This window comes from Salmo salar, chromosome ssa21, assembly GCF_905237065.1.
Source record: "Salmo salar chromosome ssa21, Ssal_v3.1, whole genome shotgun sequence".
NCBI classification, from domain to species: domain Eukaryota; kingdom Metazoa; phylum Chordata; class Actinopteri; order Salmoniformes; family Salmonidae; genus Salmo; species Salmo salar.
In genome coordinates this window covers 13834893-13860471 of record NC_059462.1, presented here as the reverse complement: position 1 = coordinate 13860471, position 25579 = coordinate 13834893, and the positions used below count along the sequence as shown (strand labels likewise).

Below are 25579 nucleotides of genomic sequence, written 5' to 3'. Positions count from 1 at the left end.
AATACTTATGTAAATAAAGTATTTATGTTTTAATTTTTTTATAAATTTACCCCCCAAAATTTTTATCTGTTTTCACTTTGTCATTATGGGGTATTGTGTGTAGACGAGGGGAACAAATGTATTTAATCCATTTTAGATTAAGGCTGTAACCTAACAAAATGTGGAAAAAGTTAAGGGTTCAGAATACTTTCCGAATGCACCACATGTAATATCCATAACAAGTAGGGCTTTTGTCATGTTTTTGTCTTCTATACAAGCCTTTTTATTTCTTTGATAGTGTCCACAAAAAGCTAGCTACCCGTGTCCCATTAAATCAACATGTCAAGAATTGATCTTAGATCTTTATTCCTGAAGAGTTTGAGGATCATACAATATCATTGGCGCTTTTAGTTGAACCAGATTCCATGGATTCAGTAAATATAATGGTTATTGGGCTGCTGCAGACCCTGTGGCTATATAAAGAGTATAGTCCTTATAACATTATTGCTTTAGTTAAACAGGGAGCATATGGACTCTTAAGACAAAAGGTGGTGACTTTTTCCTAAATATGCTGTAGGTCCACCTCTAAATCTATATTTCTGCAGTAACACTTAAGTTGAAATTTTGGTGCACATGTTCGTTAAATTAAATGTAGAATGAATAATCATTTGAACTTCCAAACTACAGTACTGTTCAATAAGGCATGCGTGACCATGGATTTAGTTGTTTTCCTTCCATGTAAAAGAGTAATTTACAGTACTGTTCAGGACATTTATGTTGAAAAGCCATAAATGCTTACTGCCATAAAGAGTGTACTGTGTTGTGCTTATAAGGCTGTAGTTTCTGTACAGCACTTTGTGACATCAGCTGATGTAAGAAGGGCTTTATAAATACATTTGATTGAATTTGATTGATAGTACTGGCCCTTTCAACATAAGTGTTACCTTGAAAAGTGAGTTCAGGTTGCTTAATAAGATTGTGCCCAGTTCCAATAAAACATATGATATGGATCATGCATTTTCAAATAAAGATTGCATCATCCAGCAACATACAGTACGCTTGCTGAACTAAGAAGTTCTTAAAATTGCACATGGTAAAATATCATCCTATACATGAAAATACCAAAAATACAGCTGTGAACAATCGTGGAAATGGAAACAAGGTAATATAGTTAAGGCTAAACATCTGTGTCTATTACCTTTGTATAGCTAAGTAATAAAAGTAGCATGCATTTTAACAGAACATTGCCACACAATTTTACATTAAACAACAAAAGCAGCCAACTCAAATCGAATGTATGTACCCTTCTTCACCGCAAATTAGTCCCATGTTGTGTAGGTTTTCCATTTTGTAAACCATATGGCTTTGTGCAACTGTTCAGATCCATTGGAAGTAATATCCCTGCTCAAATCATCTCTGTAAAATAATATATCTATAAATGTCATGCCAGAAATGAAAGAAACTATGTTTTACATGCACTTAGTGTAACGTACGTGCCAGATTGTGCTTATCATACATTGTCTTTCATCATAGCATGTATACTTATATCCAGGAACAAATCTGCGGTGTTCTATCAAGGTATACTTTATCTGTACGTATTTATATACTACATTTTCTTGAATATAAGAATCATGTCCTTTAATAAATTAGAAATAATAAAGGGCTGGGGTGTAATAAGTTAAAACTGGTTGCCCATTCTACGTGAAGCGGTCGGAATTCATCTTTCTGAGTTTCGGGGGCAGGTGTCCGTCCATTCGGCCCCCTACTCCCCCTCCCCCCTGCATCCTTAGCAGCTTGGGGGGCAAGTCTGCCACGGATTGGCTGATGTGATCGGAGCTGATCTTGGAGGCCATCCTGTTCACCTGTTTCTCATCGGAGACGCCGGGGACGGAGCTGATGCGCTGCAGCTTCATGGGCAGCTCCCCCATGCTCCCGGGGTAGATCATCTCCGATGTGGTGGAGCTCATCCTCAGCAGCTTCCTAGGCATGGGCAGCCCGTCCCGTCCGCAGCCGCCCCCTTGCATCTTCTGCAGCTTGGACGGCAGCTTGGTGGTGGTGCTCTCCTTGTCCTCCAGGGTCTCCAGGCAGTCCATGGAGCTGTTCCCCCCCCCCTCGCCGCTGTTGCACAGGGACGGGGCCATGAGAGGAGAGGATATGAGCAGGTTTTCCTCCTGCTCCTTCACGCTGTACGGGGGAGTGTTGACCTCAAACGTGGCGTGGAACTGGGAGTAGTCCACCTTGAAGAACCCCTCCTCCAGGGAGATGACTGGGAAGAAACGATGTCCCCATAGAACCTCATCCTCAGTGTAAGAAGTCCTCGCTTGGCAAGTCATCCCTGTCGAACACAGACAAAACAACAAAAACAACAAAAAGTTCATGTCTTTATTTCCATGTCTTTATTTCAGGAAATTTACTTGACGACTTTGACTCTATGCAGGGAATTATGCACAATTGTCTGTGGACAAGGCAGACAAGGCTAATGCTATGGAGATTAATGCTATGCTAGTCAAATACATAAACAAACACTTCAGAATCAAAGAGCAACCCTGATTCAATTACATGGCTGACGCAGTGCCCTCAGCTCAGTCACAAGAGTGAAGTGTTCCTCAAAGATTATTTCCATTCAACAAACAATATCACTCACAAACTGACACACAGAAAGTTGCCTCAAAAAAACACTTAATTGATTTTCAGATTCCATACAACACTGATGAGCAAGTTCCTCAGTAATTTGAGAAAGACGCAGAGGATAGCTGAGTGAGTGAAGGAGTCCATACAGCAATTACTTTTAAGATGAAAAGCACTACAATGTAAATACTGTTTGCTCCCAGAGATCTTATCCTGTATAGATTTTGTCTGATGAGAAAATAACTAAACCATTTTCTCTCCCAAACAAACTGTAACAAAATGAAAAAGCACACAATGTTTTACCTCTGTTATTGGTAAAACATTCACTACGTCAGTGCTAAAATAGTCAACTACTAAAGGTGACACTTTTATGCACATTCTGCAACAGGTTTCTATCGAGCTCCTTGTTCTCATCAATGTATGAGCAACAATACCGGGAGCATGAAAATAAGAAACTACAAGCATTCGTCTAATACAAAATGCATACAGTACAGTGCACACGAGTGGGATTCATTGTCTTTGGCGGAGTACAACATAAACAAATGCCTCTACTTCTTTATTCCTCAAATACTGTTTTCATTTTGTCTTGCATTGACAGGGAAACAATTGCTATTTCAGAGGCACTGAATCATGTTAAGGCACTTTAAAAACAATTTCCTAAATAAGTAGATGTCTTTTATCTAAGCCACCCGGGGTCTTTAGCTACATGTCAATTTAGTCCACATTGTAACCTTGGTTAGGAACTACAAAAGAGCAGATTCAGATGATCAAATCCCTTAAGTGACGGACCACAGGAGGCTTCGCAAAGATAAGGGTGCAATGGGTCCAATGGGCTTTCCTGACAACTCCTATATCTTTTTGAGAAACAAATATTCATCCCCATTTATGGGACTTCCAATTCAAAGCCTGTTATATAACATGTTTGGTCTCAAAATGTTAATGTCCCTATGACAAGTGGGTAATTAGGTCCTCATAGTGCTGCCTGAAGAATTTCAGCCTGACCAAAGCAGATTTCATGCATTATTTATTTTTTCCTTAAAAGTTGCTTTTAAGGAAAGAAGATACGATAACAAAGATAAGATGGCGTTAAAATAAGAGAGCTTTGTGGGCTACTCTTTTAGCAAGGTCAGTGTGATCAGCCATGTTGCCCGTCCAGGTCTGTGAAGGAAAGTTCAAAGTTCATAAGGTTTGTTTTTCCATAGATTAAACAAGATACACTCGATCATGAGCACCAGGCATTCATTGTTTTTGTTACTGGAGACGTTGAATTAAATGAATGCTTAACAAACACTCCACCCGTATCCCCATAAACAAATGAATACAATTAGTCAAATGATGAGGGTTGAATTAATGAGCAACAACATTCATTTGTTTTACATAAAGTTACAGGTTCATCTTCAGTGATAACCCTCTCGCCACTGTTATTCGGCAGATGCCTTCGTAATTACTATCACATGATCTGAATACTTGCATTGTATCAATTCACCCTGCGCGGAGCTCCATGCAAAACCTTTTGTTCTTTGGAATGTCTAGGAAAACATGGCTGCTGAAAGCAGTATTTTGCACTGCCGCCCCACAATTCATGAATCAATAGAAACAAATTCTAACAGAGATGAGATGCACAGCTTATCATCTGTCAGTCCAGAACATTGAACTGAGCCACGTCTTCCTTTTCCTTTTAACTAAGTATCCAAGCTGTTACAAAGCTGGAGGCACTTGTGATCTTGAAGGTCTGTTGAAGTCCATTAAAAGCTGAGTGGTTGCCCTGATATAAATACCCCATATACTAATTGATAGTGTAATAAATCCCTGGCAGCAATAAATGAATCGTAAGCATTCAAAGAGACTAAAGATCATGGTACACTAGGTATTGCTAATCTTAATTGAAGCTATGATCCTCTTCGTTTCTGCCAGTGTTTCCAAGGTCCGTGCAATAATGCGCTGATAACAGTTTTTTAACAGTCACAGTCAAGTCACAGATGTGCCAGAGTTATTAACATTGAGTACGGTCAGGGTATTCTGGGCATTATTTCTGCCCTATCGCTCTGCACTTCTGAGTGCTCTCGGCATATGGAAATATGCTTCAATGACTGGGGTCCACAGTAATAATAAGGACTTGAGGTTGAGAAGCCAATTGAGGCTAAGTGCAGGGAATCTTGTAGTCATTTGTATCATGAAGTTGTCACACTGCAATAATCTTCCAAAGTCACACAACATGTTGACCAGCAGGCATATACTGTAAGCTCAAAGGTCTAGTATTGGTGTACACATGCAAAAGCACACTTCTTCTACACTGGTATTTTGCTTAAACCCTCAATAATTCTTGTATCATTTTACCACCAATAACAGCGTGCCTGTTATCGTAGCTGTCTACATACCACCACAGACCGATGCTGGCACTAAAACTGCACTAAATGAGCTGTATGTACCGCCATAAGCAAACAGGAAAACGCTCATCCAGAGGCGGCGCTCCTAGTGGCCGGGGACTTTAATGCAGGGAAACTTAAATAAGATTTACCTAATTTCTATCAGCATGTTAAATGTGCAACCAGAGGGGAAAAAATTCTACACCACCTTTACTCCACACACAAAGACGCGTACAAAGCTCTCCCTCGCCCTCTATTTGACAAACCTGACCATAATTCTATCCTCCTGATTCCTGCTTACAAGCAAAACTTAAAACAGGAAGCACCATTGACTCGGTCTATAAAAAAGTGGTCAGATGAAGCAGATGCTAAACTACAGGACTGTTTTGCTAGCACAGACTGGAATATGTTCTGGGATTCTTCCGATGGCTTTGAGGAGTACACCACATCAGTCACTGGCTTTATCAATAAGTGCATAGAGGACGTCGTCCTCAAAGTGACTGTACATACATACCCCAACCAGAAGCCATGGATTACAGGCAACATTCGCATTGGGCTAAAGGCTAGAGCTGCCGCTTTCAAGGAGTAGGACTCTAACCCACAAGCTTATAAGAAATTCCGCTATGCCCTCCGACAAACCATCAAACAGGCAAAGCATCAATACAGGACTAAGCTGGAATGGTACTACACCCGCTCCGACACTCATCGGATGTGGCAGGGCTTGCAAACCATTACAGACTACAAAGGGAAGCACAGCCGAGAGCTGCCCAGTGACACGAGCCTACTAGACAAGCTAAATAAATTCTATGCTCGCTTCGAGGCAAGTAACACTGAAGAATGCATGAGAGCATCAGCTGTTTCGGATGACTGTGTGATCACGCTCTCTGCAGCCGATGTGAGTAAGACCTTTAAACAGGTCAACATTCACAAGGCCGCAGGGCCAGACGGATTACCAGGACGTGTACTATGAGCATGCGCTGACCAACTGGTAAGTGTCTTCACTGACATTTTCAACCTCTCCCTGTCTGAGTCTGTAATACCAACATGTTTCAAGCAGACCACCATAGTTCCTGTGCCCAAGAACACTAAGGCAACCTGCCTAAATGACTACCGACCCGTAGCACTCACGTCTGTAGCCATGAAATGCTTTGAAAAGCTGGTCATGGCTCACATCAACACCATTATCCCAGAAACCCTAGACCCACTCCAATTTGCATACCGCACCAACAGATCCAAAGATGATGCAATCTATATTGCACTCCACACTGCCCTTTCCACACCTGGACAAAAGGAACACTTATGTGAGAATGCTATTCATTGACTACAGCTCAGCGGTCATCACCATAGTGCCCTCAAATCTCATCAATAAGCTAAGGACCCTGGGACTAAACACCTCCCTCTGCAACTGGATAGTGGACTTCCTGACGGGCCACCCCCAGGTGGTAAGGGTAGGAAAGAACACATCTGCCACGCTGTTCCTCAACATGGGGGCCCCTCAGGGGTGCGTGCTCAGTCCCCTCCTGTACTCCCTGTTCACCCATGACTGCATGGCCAGGCACGACTCCAACACCATCATTAAGTTTGCAGATGACACAACAGTGGTAGGCCTGATCACCAACAACAATGAGACAGCCTACAGGAAGGAGGTCAGAGATCTGGCAGTGTGGTGCCAGGATAACAACCTCTCCCTCAACGTGATCAAGACAAATGAGATGATCGTGGACTACAGGAAAAGGAGGACTGAGCGCGCCCCCATTCTCATCAACAGGGCTGTAGTGGAGCAGGTTGAGAGCTTCAAGTTCCTTGGTGTCCACATCACTAACAAACTAACATGGTACAACCACACCAAGACAGTCGTGAAGAGGGCATGACAAAATCTATTTAGCCTCAGGAGACTGAAAAGATTTGGCATGGGTCCTCAGATCCTCAAAAGGTTTTACAGCTGAACCAATGAGAGCATCCTGAGCATTGCATCACTGCCTGGTATGGTAACTGCTTGGCCTCCGACCGCAAGGCACTACAGAGGGTACTGCATACGGCCCAGTACATCACTGGGGCCAAGCTTCCTGCCATCCAGGACCTCAATACCAGGCGGTGTCAGAAGAAGGCCCAAAAAATTGTCAAAGACTCCAGCCACCCTAGTCATAGACTGTTCTCTCTGCTACCGCACGGCAAGCGGTACTGGAGTGCCAAGTCTAGGTCCAAGAACTTTCTAAACAGCTTCTACCCCCAAGCCATAAGACTCCTGAACATCTAATGTTTACGTGTCTGTTATTATCTATGCATAGTCACACATAACTCTGCCTATATGTACATATTACCTCAATTACCTCAACTCCGGTGCCCCCGCACATTGACTCTGTACCGGTACCCCCCGGTACCCCCTGTATATAGCCCCTATTGCTATTTACTGCTGCTTTTTAATTATTTGTTATTCTTATCTCTTACTCTTTTTTGTATTTTCTTAAACTGCATTGTCGGAAGGGCTTGTAAGTAAGCATTTCACAGTAAGGTTGTATTCCTGTTGTATTCGGCGCATGTGACGAATGAAATGTGATTTGATTTGATATGATCTAGCTATGGTACTTTTTCCCAATATAAAAACTATATTATATGCCATTTAGCAGACGCCGTTAACCAAAGCGAAATACAGCAGTGAGTACATACATTTTCGTATGGGTGGTAGCGGGAATCGACTCCACATCCCTGGTGTAGGAAACGCCATGCTCTACCAACTGAGCCTCTCTGCTATTTTAGTCAGCAGTGGGCTAAGAGTCACATCCCAAAGACTGCCAGAGATACACAGAACATATTAAAAGTCAATATCACACGCCACTCAATGGAAAATAATCAGTAGAGGATATTCAAATATTGTGACAAAGTTCAACAGAACTGGTCCGGAGCATGACAGGAGATTATTAAAGCAAGAAACAGACATTTCCTCCATTAATTCTAGCACAAATGAACACAAATAGAGTGGAGGATGGAGGAAATAGAGGAAAATTCTACCACAAATTTACAAAAATATAACTTTCCTCCATTAACTCTGCAACATAATCACATTCAGTGATCTATAGAAATTGGCACACATAAGGAGAATCGCACAGTTCATCTGAAATCAGATAATCAACTTCTGATTCCCTGTTGGGTAACTCTCTATTTTCTGATCTGCATCCTATTGAGCGGCCTCGTATTGGAGGAAAGCCCAGCAATTTTGTAATAGCACCATCGACAGCATGGCAAAAAGGTAAAGTGGTGACGTGTAAGTGGGTACATTCCTGCATCCATACACTAAAGGCCATCAACAGTCTCACTGAAGAGGCTGCTCTGTGCTTTCCTTTTCACCCATAGGGAAAAGCCACAATTACAGACAAATTGCTATCATAACCATTTGGAAACTTGGAGGTGATACGACTACAATTAAACACAGCCAAGCAGCTTTGCTGTGCATTTTAGATGAGTATAATAAGCTACACTATATACTGTACAGTGCATTCGGCAAGTATTCAGACCCTTTCCCTTTTTCGTTACAGCCTTATTCTAAAATGTATTAAATACATGTTTTTCCTCATCAATCTACACGCAATACCCCATAATGACAAAGCGAAAACAGGTTTTTAGAAATGTTTGCAAATTTATTATATATTAAAAACAGAAATATCTTATTTACATAAGTATTCAGACCCTTTGCTATGAGACACAAATTGAGCTCAGGTGCATCCTGTTTCCATTGATCATCCTTGAGATGTTTCTACAACTTGATTGGAATCCACCTGTGGTAAATTCAATTGATTGGACATGATTTGGAAAGGCAAACACCTGTCTATATAAGGTCCCACAGTTGACAGTGCATGTCAGGGCAAAAACCAAGCCATGAGGTTGAAGAAATTGTCCATGAAGCTAAGAGACAGGATTGTGTCAATGCACAGATCTGGGGAAGGCTACCAAAAAATGTCTGCAGAATTGAAGGTCCCCAAGAACACAGTGGCCTCCATCATTCTTAAATGGAAGAAGTTTGGAACCACCAAGACTCTTCCTAGAGCTGGCCACCCGGCCAAACTGAGCAATTGGAGGAGAAGGGCCTTGGTCAGGGAGGTAATCAAGAACCCGATGGTCACTCTGACAGAGCTCCAGAGTTCCTCTGTGGAGATGGGTGAACCTTCAAGAAGGACGACCATCTCTGCAGCACTCCCAACAATCAGGCCTTTATGTTAGAGTGGCAAGATGGAAGCCACTCCACAGTAAAAGGCACATGACAGCCCGCTTGGAGTTTCCCAAAAGGCACCTTAAGAACTGTCAGACCATGAGAAACAAGATTCTCTGGTCTGATGAAACCAAGATTGAAGTCTTGGGCCTGAATTCCTGAAACCAGCCCAACAGTGAAGCATCGTGGTGGCAGTATCATGTTGTGGGGATGTTTTTAGCGCAAGGACTGGAAAACTAGTCAGGAATGAGGGAAAGATGACGGAGCAAAGTACAGAGAGACCCTTAATGAAAATCTCCTCCAGAGCGCTCAGGATCTCAGGACATAGTGAGGTAAAGGTTCACCTTCCAACAGGACAAAGACCCTAAGCACACAGCCAAGACAACGCAGGAGTGGCTTCGGGACAAGTCTCTGAATGTCCTTGAGTGGCCCAGCCAGAGCCAGACTTGAACCTGATCGAACATCTCTGAAAATAACTGAAAGTAGCTGTGCAGCGACGCTCCTCATCCAACATGACAGAGTTTCAGAGGATCTGCAGAGAAAAATGGGAGAAAATCCTCAAATACAGGTGTGCCAAGCTTGTAGCGTTATACACAAGAAGACTTGAGGCTGTAATCCTTGCCAAAGGTGCTTCAACAAAGTACTGAGTAAAGGGTCTGAATACTTATGTAAATGTAATATTTCATATTTTTCTTTTATATACATTTGTAAAAAAACAACAACAAAAAAACATTGGCTTTGTCATTATGGCGTATTGTGTGTAGATTTATGAGAAGAAAAAACTATTTAATCCATTTTAGAATGAGGCTATAATGTAACAAAAAGTGGAAAAAGTAAAGGGGTCTGAATACTTTCCTAATGCACTATATACAAAAGTATGTGGACACCCCGTCAAATTAGTTGCTGATAGGTGTATAAAATCGAGCACACAGCCATGCAATCTCCATAGACAGACATTGGCAGTAGAATGGCCTTACTGAAGAGCTCAGTGACTTTCAATGTGGCACCGTCATAGGACGCCACCTTTCCAACAAGTCAGTTCCTCAAATTTCTGCCCTGCTAGAGCTGCCTCAGTCAACTGTAAGTGGTGTTATTGTGAAGTGGAAACGTCTAGGAGCAACAACGGCTCAGCAGCGAAGTGGTAGGCCACACAAGCTCACAGAACGGGACCGCCGAGTGCTGAAACACTCCCTATCGAGTTCCAAATTGCCTCTGGAAGCACGTCAGCACAATAACTGTTCGTCGGGAGCTTCATGAAATGGGTTTCCATGGCCGAGCAGCCGCACACAAGACTAAGATCACCATGTTCAATGCCATGCATTGGCTGGAGTGATGTAAAGCTCGCCGCCACTGGACTCTGGAGCAGTGGAAACGCGTTCTCTGGAGTGATGAATCACACTTATCTGGCAGTCCGACAGACGAATCTGGGTTTCAGCGAATACCAGGAGAATGCTACCTGCCCGAAGGCATAATGCCAACTGTAAAGTTCGGTGGAGGTGGAATAACGGTCTTGGGCTGTTTTTCATGGTTTTGGGCTAGGCCCCTTAGTTTCAGTGAAGGGAATCTTAACGCTACAGCATACAATGACATTCTAGGTGATTCTATGCTTCCAACTTTGTGGCAACAGTTTGGGCACAAAGCGAGGTCCATACAGAAATGGTTTGTCGAGATCAGTGTGGAAGGACTTGACTGGCCTGCACAGAGCCCTGACTTCAACCCCATCTAACTACTTTGGGATGAATTGGAGCGCCGACTGCGAGCCAGGCCTAATCACCCAACATCAGTGCCCGACCTCACTGCTGCTCTTGTGGCTGAATGGAAGCAAGTCCCTAGTGGAAAGCCTTCCCAGAAGAGTGGAGGCTGTTAAGGCAGGAAAGGGGGGACCAACCCCATATTAATACCCATGATTTTGGAATGAGATGTTTGACGAGTAGGTGTCCACATACTTTTGGTCATGTAGTGTACCAACAGGCATAAAACATCACGTAATCATCATACCTGCCTGGAATGGTGTGTTCCTATGGAAACCAAATCTACCAATGGTACGTGAGCCTAAACACACCATATGAAGCCTATTTGGATTGTCACCTTTGTGCGCAACTCGAGGCAAATGTGGCGGACTTACAGTAAACACAAAAGTATATTTCTTGTCTTTGACCATCCCAATCGAAACAACCATCCATAAAACCACTGGTTTTATCACTCAATACTGGATGATACATTATACCCCTAGTTCCTGACCACAGTGAACTGGTTTGAATGCCTGTATGCCCCTGACCTTTTCCAGCACATCACTGCTCCTCAAAGTGCATTTGTTTTGATCGAATCCTATGTAGTACCTTATCATTGACGTCAGCTCATATTACAAATACCATATTTAATAAGCACAGTGAAAGGTACCTTTATTACCATCTGTCTGGCTCTTTCATCCTCCCGGACACAGACTGTGCTTTGTGTACAGAACTCTCTTTGATGTTCTAATGTATACTCTGTAATGTGTACTGCGTGATGTGCACAGTCTATCCCAGACAGTGGAGGCTGCTGAGGAGAGGACGGCTCATGATAATGTCTGGAACGGAGCGAACGGAATGGCACCAAACAAATAGAAACCCGTGTTTTATACCATTCCACCAATTCCGCTCCAGCCTTTACCACGAGCCCGTCTTCCCCAATTAAGGTGCCACCAACCTCCTGTGATACCAGATCCAAACAAGTCTTAGAGAAAGAAACAACGCCTATAGTGGTGTCAGTTTGTTTTAGAGACATCTCAGGAGATTGGTAACATTACTTTATATCATGCCTCCTCTGTATAAACTGGATGTTGCGCCATAAATTGGATGTTGCGGAATATTTCACTTTAATTAGATGATGAAATCAGATAGACAGGGACTGCTTTAATCATAGACGGGATTTGAAGCGTGAAAGCCCTGCAAAACACAAATACTATTTTCAAATATCAGATTATTAGTAAAGAAAACTGAGCTGCAAACAAAAGACTCAATTTCCCTTCTTTTTACAACTGGTAAATATACCAACTGGTAAATATACCAAAGGAATTTTGCTCTTCAAATTGAATATACACTATATTTCTCATGCAATAACATGTTGCCATTGAGAGAGTATTAAGGGCAGAGGAAATTGATCTCTCTAAGGTTGTATGTTTGGGAGTCTATCAAAAGCTAGTACTTTGTGAGTGAATGTAGCTAGCGAGTACTGCAGGATAACACTGAGCTAGCTTTTGTGGTTCAAATAACAAAGTCAAGAAGCAGCCAAGTCACTAAGGCGACAGGGAGATAAAATTGATTCTTTAAGTGGTGAGAATGGAACATAAACTAAGGGGGAAGCTTGCCAATAGTTTCTGCTTTTTACTTTATTTCACCTTTATTTAACCAGGTGAGCTAGTTGAGAACAAGTTCTCATTTACAACTGCGACCTGGCCAAGATAAAGCAAAGCAGTGCGACAGAAACAACAATGGTGGCTCGCTAAACTTACTGGCATTCATGGAGCAGAGAGTCTCTAACATAAGCTTATCCAGGATATAGAAGCCACAGGAGCAGAGGATTATATCTGTTTGCTGCATGGCTCAGACGTATACTGGAGGTCAGGCTCAACTCCACTGTCTCCACACCTCAAGGACCAGAGTCCTGCATCCTGGCTTTAGATAGACGCCTGTTTTATTCAATCCAGATCTTACATATCAACAAATCCATACACATCATTTGACTTCCGAAAACTGTTTATTTTTTTAAAAAAACACTCACAACCACCTGCACTTTTTGGAAAATAGAGCAATGCAAATTGAGCAACGAATTTACATATTTATGCAAATGATTGATTGCCCGTTATTCAGATTAGCCTTTTTCTGCACTTCGACTCCCACAGTCCAAGTCACTGGGAGAAAGGTGGGCGTAAAGATTCCTCCCCGACCTCTCAATTCTCTCACAGACAAGGATCTGCAGATGTAAGAAATCCTCTCACAAACACTCACACACACATGCAAGCACGCGAGTGTAGCACATGGGGATGTGTGAAACTTACTCCTCAGCCTGAAGTTTCCCCACTTGTCAGCGAATGGCTAGCTTTTCTCGTGGCGCCAAACTGGTAAGACGCAGGAGGGCGGTCAGGTGTTCCAGCAAGGCAGAGGTCCTGGGTTCGCCCCCTCGGTGTGAGCCGAATCAGGAGGAAATGGAACGCGCTAAAAGCAGCATAACGTCCTTTACGCATGCAACAAACACTCATCCATGCAACCTCACTCACCAGAATACGGCTATCAACACTGTATACAGGCTTTAGAAGCAACTGAAGCATTGTCTGTGAAGAAAACGGTGGCGGAAGCAAGACTGTGAATCTGCGCTCTGGACAGTGAATACAGATAATCATGAGTCAACCCTCTCATGCTTGCACCGTTAAGATTCAGTTCTGTGATAATTCACATTAACATATGAAAGCTTTAGTTATTTACCAAACGGTGAGCAGCAACAGCTAAATAACAATGCATCATGTGGAAGGCTGTTGCTGAAAAGCAGAAGAATTACATCCCTGCTTGACTGCTTTTTGGCCCAGTGGCATCAAATATTAAAGAGATGCACTGAGCTAGAGCAGCATGGAGGACAACTGACAAAAGAGAGAGGGAATAAGCATCCAAGAGATGTCCTCTTTAATGGAGAAGGAACATTTGAATTCACCAGCCATACAGTACAGCAATACTACTGTGCTGAGTACAGCACTTTGGGTTTCCTAACAGCTGAATATACAAAAACATTTCCCTATGAAACGCCTGAAAGGACACAACAAATTGTGTCTATTAGAGGATATGAGAACTGTTTAGCTCATTTTGATACAGATACATCTGTTATGGGCACAAGTCCTCTCTAAGACAGATAATCTGTTGCTATGGAGACCACCATCAAACGGTACACTGAGAAGAAACCCAGTATTCTTTTAGAGGCCTGCTTTTTCCTCTTTCATTCGTCGTAGATGAATACAAAATCTCTCAGCTGTAATACTATTTAAGTATTCAATCAATTTGTAACGGTTGCATCCCGAGCTTATTGCATCCCGAGTTTATTTCACGTTATACGACATGCGGTAGGCAAAATGTGTGCAAAAAAAACCCAAAAACACAGAGAAGGAAATATACTGGCGGAGAAAAAATGGTGTAGAAATGTACTGCTATGGGGGATGGGTGTTGAGAGAGCCAGAATACTCGGGCAATAACATCAGTGTGGAGGTAGACAGAGTAGAGCAGAGAGGAGCAGAGGCTGTGTGTGTGTGAGAGAGAGGAGAGTGTCGTTGCCTGCCAAGCCTCTACACAGGGTGAGGTGACAGACCATACGGCTGGCTCTACACAACAGCAAGACCATTAACAAGCAGCAAAAAAAACAGACATTATGAAGGAAAGAGGGTGTTGGTGGTGGTGATGGTGGGTGAGGGGGGGGGCAATTGATCGATAGCCTTGAAGCCAAACACCAACTAATGGGTGGCAGAGAAATCACACTCGGAGTGTGGCCATTTAAAAACGGGATATCGCATGTTCAGTTAAGCTTGTGTTTTCTCACTGTGGTTTGAGTGAGGTCCAATACCCCACAGCATGTCAATGGGACTGAAATAGAAAGCACGCATCCCCCTAAGGATTGTCTCGCTAGAAGCGCATCCAAAAGACGAAATGTCAACGTGGCTGTGTCTGTTTAGACCTAGATCGATTAACGTGCACTTCAGGGACACTCAGACACTATCAATCAATACCGCACAGTGACCAAAACACTAAGAGCTAGGCTAGCAATAAGAGCATCGGGCCAGTAACCGAAAGGTCGCTGGTTCGAATACCCAAGCTGACAAGGCGGAACTCTGTCGAGGTGCTCTTGAGCAAAGGCACTTGAACATAATTTACTCCAGGGGTGCCGTACTACTATGGCTGACCCTGTAAAACAATGCATTTCACCACACCTATCCAGCGTACGACACAAAAATGATATATACATATATATTTTAAAGCAGAGCACAACCTTTGTCACTTAACGATAACATATGGTTATTGTGGAGCCACCATCTTCAGTCAGTTTTGACCAAGCTCTAGCCTACCCATCCTTCGTGAGTCTTTCATATAACCAAGATCTTTGTCGGTTTCCTTTTAGTTCTGGGTGATAAAAGGAGCAACATGATCAACAATTTAACGGACCCTTTATGCACTCTTAGAAATAAAAGGTGCTTTCTAGAACCTAAAATGGTTATTGGGCTGTCCCATAGGGTAACCCTTTAAAAAACCTTTTTTTGGGGTTCTAGGTATAACCCTTTCCAGGGAGGGTTCTACCTGGAACGAAAAAGGGTTACCCTATGGGGACAGCCAAATAGCCTCTTGGAACTTTTTTTTCTTGGGGGGGTAGGCACTAAACGGTATGATTGGCAATATTACTAGACACAATCCATTATTATTAGACGTGCATGTTAATTCCAAAACACACGCAGGTCCTTGGAGAGAAAGAGCCAATCATTTCCAACTCTTAAGTAGAGTGACGGCTCTCCGAGTCATGCCACACCCCTTCCTCCCTCCCTCCCAGGATTTATTACAGTCCAACAGAGACCTGACAAATCCCCAAAGACACAATGTAAGCTTGTTTCCCCTTGGGAAAGGGGATAAAGAATCCTCCATGTCATAGCTGGTTCAACCCAATGCCCATTATGTGGAGTCCATTCCTGGTGCAATTACTATATCTTCAGGTAAGGTAAAGGTCTCCAGTGTGTTGTCTGAATCGACACGTTCTCTCACAGTGGGACAAATTTAGACAAAAGTAGGCTGTCACTAAGTGGATATCTCTTAAATGCAAACTGGTCATGTGCAATTCAACACAATATACATTTAGTCTATAACAGAAAGTACAGTACCTCAATTGAGTTATTAAAAACAATTCCAGCATGAGACGTACAGTACTGTATGTACTACCGAGTGAATGTGCGATACTATAAACTGAGAGAAAAAATGACATTTCAAAAAGATTCTCGCACTAAATTTGGTCGCTAATCACAATTAACATTGGCGTTGGAAAAACTTTAAGCTCCAACGCGGCTTCTTAATGCAATGAAATGCGTGAGACGGGTTGTTAAAAAAAAGTTAAACGAAACAAATAAATAAAAAAAACCCACTGGAGAACAGAAAGCGTCTTTATGCGTCTTATCAGCGCACCCGTGGGGAGGGCCGTGACTCTGCCGTGCTCTGACCCTGGGCACATTAGATTTAATCGGAGACTCCTGCTCTCACCTGCTCAGAAGGCCTACTTCCCTCGGCTGAACCCACATTAACCCTTGAACCGCAGAGTGCTTGAGTGCGGGGCGGAATGGAGAGCGGGGATCATCGCGGTCATGCTCTGAGTGTAATCTTTCGGAATGAATTATGCTCACTTACTCCAGCGGCCTGTCTATCCTTTCACAGTGATGTGTAATCACAAACTCCATTCCGCCACTATTTGCCTCTGACTTCTCAGCAAATCTGCTACACGAGATGTATCCATTTCTCTGAATTCATTATTCTGCTGCGACTCTTTGTGCACGACAAACTCCTCTTTGCTTGTTTTACTTTCAAGATTATAACGGAAAAGTTTATTCATAATGCAGTATGTGGATACTATTAATACAACAATTTAAATATTTAAAAAAGAGACACACAACTTTGTTTGCTTTTAGGCCATGCCCTCGCAAAACTTACATAGCCCTGGATCTCTGATATTATGAGTGCGATATCTCACATGTGGGGGATTCGCAAAGGATCGCCTACTCTTGGAAGGACCAATCAAAAGCTTATGTTGGGGACAGACTGGTAGAGTGGCGAATGAGGTGAGACCCTCACCTCCCTTAAAAGAAGCCACTCTCCGGCCCTCTGGTTATTCTCAAGCATGCTTCTTTTCCGGCAGGATATCGTCAGGTATCTTCTGAGGGTGGTTGCCCAATGACCGAAGAGCATGACACTCTTGCCCGAGCTCTCCTACATTCCAGGTAGACGCCCACCGCGCATACATGGACAACGACGGGGACGCCCTTCTAGGGAAGGTGACAGGTGAAAAGCCATAGGCACATTAACCTGAAGAAAAAAAACCTGGGCAGGCTGAGGGCGCGAACAGTGGCTAGTAACTGCCGTTTGGAAAATCACTTGTCATCGAGGGGCTCAAAGATGATGAGGGAAAGCATATGGCATCTCCCAATTTTTCCTGGGTATGTTAGCTCTTCCACCCTAAATGGAAGAGTCTCCCTGGGCCCTCATAGAACTAACTGGTCATCGCTTCTACCAGAATGCAGCAAGTCAGTCTGGATAGATCGGGGACAGAGCAGCCAGCGACATGACGTAAGACAATATGCCCACTCTGTCTTAGTTATGCATTACACATTTCTTTTTTTTCATACTTTTTGTCCAATATGCAGCATTTTTGTTTAATATTCAACATTGAGCCAAAGATGGGAAAATCCATTGCAAATGTAACAGTATTGCTTCCGTCCCTCTCCTCGCCCCTACCTGGGCTCGAACCAGGGGCCCTCTGCACTCTTCGACAACAGTCACCCTCGACGTCACCAATCGAAACGCTATTAGCGCGCACCCCGCTAACTAGCTAGCCATCTCACATCTGTTACAGAAATACAGCAATATAATTCAAGTGGCTCATAAATCATGATGTACATTGACACATGATAATAACATAATTCCCAAGGTTGTCCATATCCAATGCATTATACTAGCGAAGTGATTCAACGGGCAAAATATTTGGTACAGGATAAGCCAAACTGTGAGACTACGTGTAACTCTAAAAACACTTTCTTTATCCAATACTAGAATTTCCACAGACAAACATACTGTATTTATATGCTCACGGATACACATGAATAAACATCAAATGCACTTTAAATCAATTCAAGTCCACAACAGTCTCATGCCACCCACACGTCTTAGCATAAACAAATAGCAGAAAAACAATAACAAGGGAGATTCTATTTTTCTCCAATAGCAGTGAATCGTGAAAAAGGCTCGTGCTGTCATGGAGGGGGCAGAGAGGAAGCCAAGACAACAAGCCACGTCAATGCACAGCTAACGAGTTATGTGTCTCCCAAATGGCACCCTATTCCCTATGTAGTGCACTACTTTTGACCAACGCAATATGGGGATTGCTCTTTTCAAATAGTCTTAACAAAATGTTCCACTGTAGCTTTCGGCTGGAGTTGTTCGGGAAAATATTTGTAAACGCCTTGTTAGCGTCATGTAAATGCCACAGCATGGTCCTAATAGCCCATCAATCATTTTCATTTGCATGATAGTCACATCGAAGTCTTCACACAGAGTTCATTTTCTGCTGATGTGCCAGCCACTGTGTTTCTAAACATAATTGATGAGTGAACACGAAACTTAAATTAAGTGCTTCACAATTTTTTCATTTTTTTGCTGAACTGTGAAGCGTCTTGTTAATAAAGAACGAGACACAACTTTTCAGGCTGAAACGTGTTGTTGACAGCATTCTTCCTCTAGTCAATCACGCATTCAAAGTCAGTTTGCCATGAAATTAAAATCCCAGCCTGTTTGTCATGTAACTGAGCTGATCAAAGATAGAGAATGGGACTAAAGTACAAAATTGCATGTTAGATGTACTGTGTATAATTGGCATACCATTTGAACAGACGAGTGGTAAAGCAATTGCAGTCTGAGCAATTTCACTTCTGCATAATACAAAGAAAATGTTATTGCAACTCAGTGATTCAGTATAGTGTTCCCCTGAATGTTTAAAAAAAAAAAAAAAACATTTATAGAAGGAACTAAACCTTAACAATTTGGATTAAACAATCCTATCTGTTATATCAATTTCAAATATGTAAAGGACAATGTTATAACACTTGAATCAGTACTCCCTAACGAAGGATATGTAGAAACGTACGTAAAAAAAAAATGTTGTTCTACTGAACATGCCATCATAATAAAGGTATTTAAATAATATGAAAAGTGTATTTTTTTTCTAGTTCTTTATATTATTATATTGTAACACTCTCGTATAATACTTTCATGCATGCAGTGACTATGTTCCAATTTCTGATAACATAACAGATGGGAAGCCATGTGGAGCTGACTTTCTCAGTTTATGATATCACGAGAGGTTGTGATGATGATGTCATTTGATAAGCTCATTATGTGAATATGAAGAGAGCTGATTTTCTATGAACATGTAAAAAAAAAAAAAAATTAAATGCTGCTGTTAGCTAACACCAGTAAATGCCAAGTCTCTGAATTAATATTTTATAAACATTCTATCTGGCTCAGACTTGATTCACTTGTTCTGGCACTCATTAAGCCCTGTAACACCTCACGGTAGCTCTCACGAGTCCATCTCCTAATTTGATCTCAGAAAAGTAGTTATCTTAATATCAGGTTATTTTGTCAGTAGACCTCTGTTGTTTTTTTTGTACGGTTACCACATGTTCACTGGTGTATTACTGAAAATTGCATTGCGTTACAGTTTTCCCCATACCATAGGCATAAAATCTAAGTTCAGGTGCAGTGCTGAAATGCGGAACGCTCAAAGAGAGGTTGCCATGGAAACAGAGTTACATTGGAACGAAATGAAAGTGTCTGAGGGTTAGACTTTCACTGTACATACATTTTTAACTTCACATTGACACGGTCGAGATTACACTACTACTGTATCTAGAATGAATCTTGACATTGAGAAAATATAAAAAATATGTTAAATTACAATTACAAAATGTGTTTGCTGTCTAATTTTGTTGTTGTGCCCAATGCATACGATACATGTGAACCTTTACCTCCAAAGTGTATGTTTTGAAATTATTATCCGCATTCTAGAATTTTCTGTGTTGACGACTGACCAATTGATCAAAACATTGGGAAAAGATGATGACATAACTAGCTGTAAGGATATATTCTACAAGGCAGCACCATTATATCATACAGTCATTTCTCCGCACCTTTTTTTCTACATAACATCAATATGTAACCCCTCATAAATAAAATAGTCCTATTAAATGTTTATATACAATATGAGTTGTGTCAGTAAGTTGCATGTCAGTTGCTACTGATTTTTCATCGACACTATATTTTTCATCAACACAAATCTACATTGAAAACAGGGATTTTTGAGAAATCTGAGGACCGAAAAGATTTTTTTTGGTGGATATATAATGACATGACGTGAACCGTATGCCACTGCCACATACGCACAGTAGAGTACAGGACCAACTTTTTCATGATCAACAGAACTGTTTTCTGCAGTGGTCTGTATTGCATCAGACAGGACTGGTATGTCATTCCACAATCTTAAAGGACTCCCTGCAGCCCTTTATTAACTGTCTCAAATGAAACAGTTGAATTTGAAATATGATCACAACAACCAAAATGTTTCTCAAGTGTCAATACTGTTTTTATTGAATTGAAGTTTCAATTTCAAAAAAACAATTGGGAAAGCAAAGTATACCCCCAGAAGAGTATGAAGTTGTATTGTAAAACAGCAAAACTGTTCCCTAGACAGCAACTATTTTAGGAGATCTCATAAAAAAAAGTTGAAAATGATTTATACAAATCTATCAAGGGACTGGCTCTTTAGATAAACGAAACATAATTGAATACCGTGCCATGTTGATGTACTGTATTAAACACAGGCCAACCAAATTCAAAAGAGATTGAGCATATCCAACTGCAATTTGTTTTTGTTGCCATTTCCACTGCAAAAGTAAAATCAATCAGAACATATATTATTTATAACCTATCCAGTTGTGCAACAGCACATCAATAGCATGCAATCAATGACATCCACTAACATCCAGGGGTCAATGGAGAGGCCCATCTGGGTCAACTTACAGTATACACCTGCAACTTCACGTTATATTGATTCACATCATCATAACACTCATACTGGTGCATTTATTTTGCTGTCATATAACTTTACCCAGAGCAAAACACTCTCCACTAGTTTATCTCAGGGCATAGATATAGGCCTATTGTTTTTAATAATACTGCAAGAAAGAAAAGCAAGGTATTTGTGATAACTTACCAGTGGTTTCCACTATTCCTTCCAATATGACCACAATTTCAAACTGCTCTGTTTGCATGGATCTCTGGGAGAGTTCGTAGAATGGACTTTTAGTGTCAATCACATGGCAGATTGTGAGTGGTGAGACCAGGAAGAGCTGATCCGCCCCGGTACTGAAGCCCACGTCCAATTCCAACTGATCCAGTGGAAGAAACTCACCTTCGGGCGTCTGACGAGACTATGGAAGTATACAGAGAGAGAGGGAGAGAGAGAGAGAGGCGTGGGGGACAAACAGTTTAACTACTGCAACCCAGTGAGCCATACTTAAAGCTATCCACATTTTGTGAACAATTAAAGAAACCAATCATCAGTAAATATACAGAGTTAGTAAATCAATGTCGATGGCCAGAGCCACACATATATAGCTCTGGCTATAGCTAATCAGGCACATCAAGCCACATCAAAGGCACACCATAAGACGTTAATAATGACCCAGTGACTCTCTTCTACTTCAGGGGGCCTGTATAATGGTCAAATGTGTATTTATAGATGAATAGCATTGCCACTAAACTTCACTGGAATCAATTGCTTTGTGTGTTAATTCACATTGGTAGGCCTATTTGCAAAGAAAGTGAAAAAACGACTGTTCATAAAAGTAGGCTCTAGAAATCCATGAATCTATGTTTAATTAGGCCCACATTAATATCAATAGAAATGTCTCTAAAGTGATAAAAGAGCAATACTGGTATTAAAAGATCATATCAGCAGAGAATAATAAACTTTATAATAATCCTCTAAGTATTTTATGTGTAATTTATGTGTAATTATGGCGTAAACGAATAACTTACACTCACATGACAGAAGTAAATGGGGTACTAACGTTTAGATACATAAATATTGTTGTGCATAGGGCCGTAGAAGTGCCACTTACTTTCAGCAATTTGCAGCGGATCTGTGCGGAGACCATATGGCTATTACGCAGGTTGCCGACTCTGAACATGAGAGTTAGTTTTCCATCTCGCATCGAAATAGCTGCATGTTCACTAAACATCAAGGTCTCTGCCCTTTTTTTGGGCTGGGACATCTTAATGAACATGCAGCCAATCAAAAAAGCATCAACGATTGATCCCAGGATTGACTGGAAAAGAAAGAGAATGATCCCCTCGGGACATTTGTCCGTGATATACCTATAGCCATATCCTATCGTGGCTTCCGTTTCTATGAAGAATAAAAACGCGGAGGGAAAGTTGTAGACATTGGCGACGCATGGCGTATACTTGTCATCGTGGGTTCGATGGAGGTCTCCTCTGATGTAGGCTATGATCCACCACATGAATGCCATGAAGAGCCATGCCACCGTGTATGTTAGGATGAAGATAAATAAATTCCAGCGCCATTTCAAATCGACCAGCGTAGTGAATAAATCGGAAAGGTATCTACTGGTTTCACCACCCAGGTTTCCATGCTGGACGTTACATCGCCCGTTCTTGTCCACAAAGCGTTGCCTCTTCTTCTTCTTCTCTGGTGCCGGCTGGTTGAATCCAGACCCACTGGATGAGGTGGTCACTACCTGATAATCGTCCCCAAATTTCTTTCGAAGTGCAGACATACTACGATGACAGCCGCGAGAGAAATAATCTGAAGGGTTCAATATAAAATCTATTTCTGTACAGGACTTCGTTGTAGTTGCAGTAATTGGCCTTATGTTGTGGGCAATATCTCGGAAGTGGAAATAAGGCGTGGAAAGTGCGTTCTGTAACGAACTAATCATGCATTGTCCCCTCTCTCCACATACTGTTACCACTTCAAATCCATGAAAATAGAGAGGAATAATGTCACTTCAATCACTACAAACAGATCTTCATCCGAAAAGCAGTCTGCTAAAAAACAATTACGCACAGGATCATCTTCTAACCAAACGCGTCCGTCGCAGTTCAGGTTTTGAACAGTTTATTATTTGGTGCGTCGCTGCTGATCATCGCCCTCCCAGGCTAGAGCAATCAATGCAGGTTGGCTCGACACTGTCCTCATCTGTGAAGTCTACACCTTGGGTTAAAAGTTGAAATTGTTTCCACGCCCCATCAAGCAATTAAGATGTTGTAGGTAAATAATGAATCGTTGGTTACTGTGATTATAAGCCGTGGTCAAGATGAAACCGCTCCATACATACTGCACATCCGATGTCAGTGTTGGCGTTGGACACAATTTGGTTCCCAAACCTCCGCTTTGTGCTCCTGCGTGCGCACATAGGATCTGCATTCAGATCTATGACAGTGGAATATGATGGGAAATAATGGATTCGTGGAACAATTTACTGTCCGGTCATACTTATGTGGTTCCCTCTTAACGATGATGCCTGCAAGCTGTCTTTCCTGTCCCCCTTTTCCTCTTCTGGTGGAATTTTACTGGTGTTCTTATGGACGCGTGCAATAGGAATCCGACAGCGGCTGCTTCGTTCTTTCCCCTCGATTTTCCACTTCACCGCTCCTGCGCACTGCCCGTTCCGTATGCTATGATACATTCACTATTGCCTACCGGTACTACATAGACATACAGTTTGGAAGAAGAGGGAGGGAAGAGTTATGCAGTTAATTTACTTTAACGCAATTTGCTAAGATATAATGTCATTCATTCAAATCAGCCTACCATTGATTAATGCATTTTAGAGCAGGCTACAGTGCCATTGATTTTTTTTTTAACCAGTTCTGAATTTTCTTTAGTGGTACATTGATGGTGGGATAGACAATTATGTAAGGGATAATCAAGGAGGGGCTATGCGTTCTATGAAAAATAATGAACGACGTTGTGTTCCATGACGCACTTGCGGGGTGGTGGAACCCTCCACAAAGTTGCATTCTTTTCCAGAGAACACATAGAGCCTCGAGATGATTATACCTTTTATACAAGAGCTATGCATTTACAAATTTGTGCCTGGAAATGTTTTCAAATGTGTTCAAATCACTTTTGCTTTCATAAGCAATAGCCATTGAATTCTATCGTGCTGATATACCGTGCCTTATAGGGAAATAATTCACTCTAGAATCCCCTTCAAGCCAATCAGAAACGAGTATTCAACAATGACATGTATAAGCACAGACAAAAGATGTAACCAAGACATATCACAGGGGCTATGAAACTGAAGCGTCCATTTAAAACGTTTTCTCACCACCAAATATGGTAGTGAGAGGAAGTCCAGTACTGGGAGAGGATGGAAGTAGGTGAAACTGGGCAGACATTCTTCTATTTTTCTCATTGATGAAACATCTGATCTCAATTAATTTTTCAGTTCCAAAAACTAGAATCTGTTACGAACACAGTTCACCAGAGCAGGCAATTTATGCATTGACCGTGAGACACGCATTTGACCCTCTTCTCACGCTCCCATGGCAAACCTCCTATATCTCACACATTGAAAAGTACTGTTTTTATTTTTCTAATTAGTCCAATGTATAGTCAGTGCGTTAACTTTTCAAGTGTGCTCCAAATCGTTTTGAAATCGGAGCATATGCGCCTGCAATTTAACATCACGAGCAGAACCTCTATCATTGTCCTGTCTTGCCACAGCACTGAGAACCGCGACCAATTGAAGCATATGATTGGTCTAGTTATGTAAGGGATCAAGGAGATTGGATGCATGTTTTAAAGAAACGCCCCTTAAGATTAGCTTTGAGTTGAATGGAGAGGGAACGTTCTCTGCTGAGTGTATAAAACTGTACAAAGAGCCAGTGGCGGTTCTAGACCATTTCAACGGGGGGCAAGCTGGGGCCAGTTGTACTGTTAGAGGGGCCAGTTACATTAGACGTTATTGTTGTCATATCGTTTTCTTCACTGCATTGCAGGCATTAGCAGGCAAAATACCATTTTCCTAATCATCATCGTTGCCACTGTCTAATAACGGATGTAAAAATGAATGATAGCAAAAATGTGTTATGTAAAAATGATTTCATACTCCACATTTAGGGGGGCCACAAGGGGGTCCAAAATTGTTGTCACAGGGGCACTGCCCCCCCCCCCAGAACCGCTAGTGCAAAGAGCAGCACGTTAGCGCTGTTTTATGTACAATGTTGTCAACAAAATTAGGTTGCTATTACTTCCGTTACGATTGCAGAATGCAGCCTATTGACTGCATGTACTAAAGTCAATTTAATCCACACTTGCATTAGTCCCCTCGTTTGGTGATTGGCATGTAGGCTGTGACAACGAAAAGGCACCAGACAGACAGACCTACAGAATGTTTTAGCAGGGGACGTTTGGTACAGTAGGGTGACCTGATTTGAAACTATGAAAATCATTTTGTCAAACAGATTGTGAACCCAAAAGTGTAAGTTTGTTTCTAAAGGGGGGACAATACATAGACAAAGTATTTGGTTAGGGTGTATGGGGCAAATGT

The 25579-nt window shown here is 41.9% G+C and overlaps 1 protein-coding gene across 1 annotated transcript; it reads right to left on the bottom strand.

The window, feature by feature from the left end:
* Positions 1 to 328: 328 nt before the first annotated feature.
* LOC106581825 (potassium inwardly rectifying channel subfamily J member 3) lies at positions 329 to 23731 on the bottom strand. The gene is made up of 3 exons (XM_014164207.2): positions 22121 to 23731; positions 21211 to 21427; positions 329 to 2314 (listed from the first exon to the last, which is right to left on the bottom strand). Exons 1-3 carry the CDS (start codon positions 22958 to 22960, stop codon positions 1677 to 1679), a joined length of 1695 nt encoding a protein of 564 aa, XP_014019682.2. The 5' UTR covers positions 22961 to 23731; the 3' UTR covers positions 329 to 1676.
* Between the last annotated feature and the right edge of the window lie 1848 nt (positions 23732 to 25579).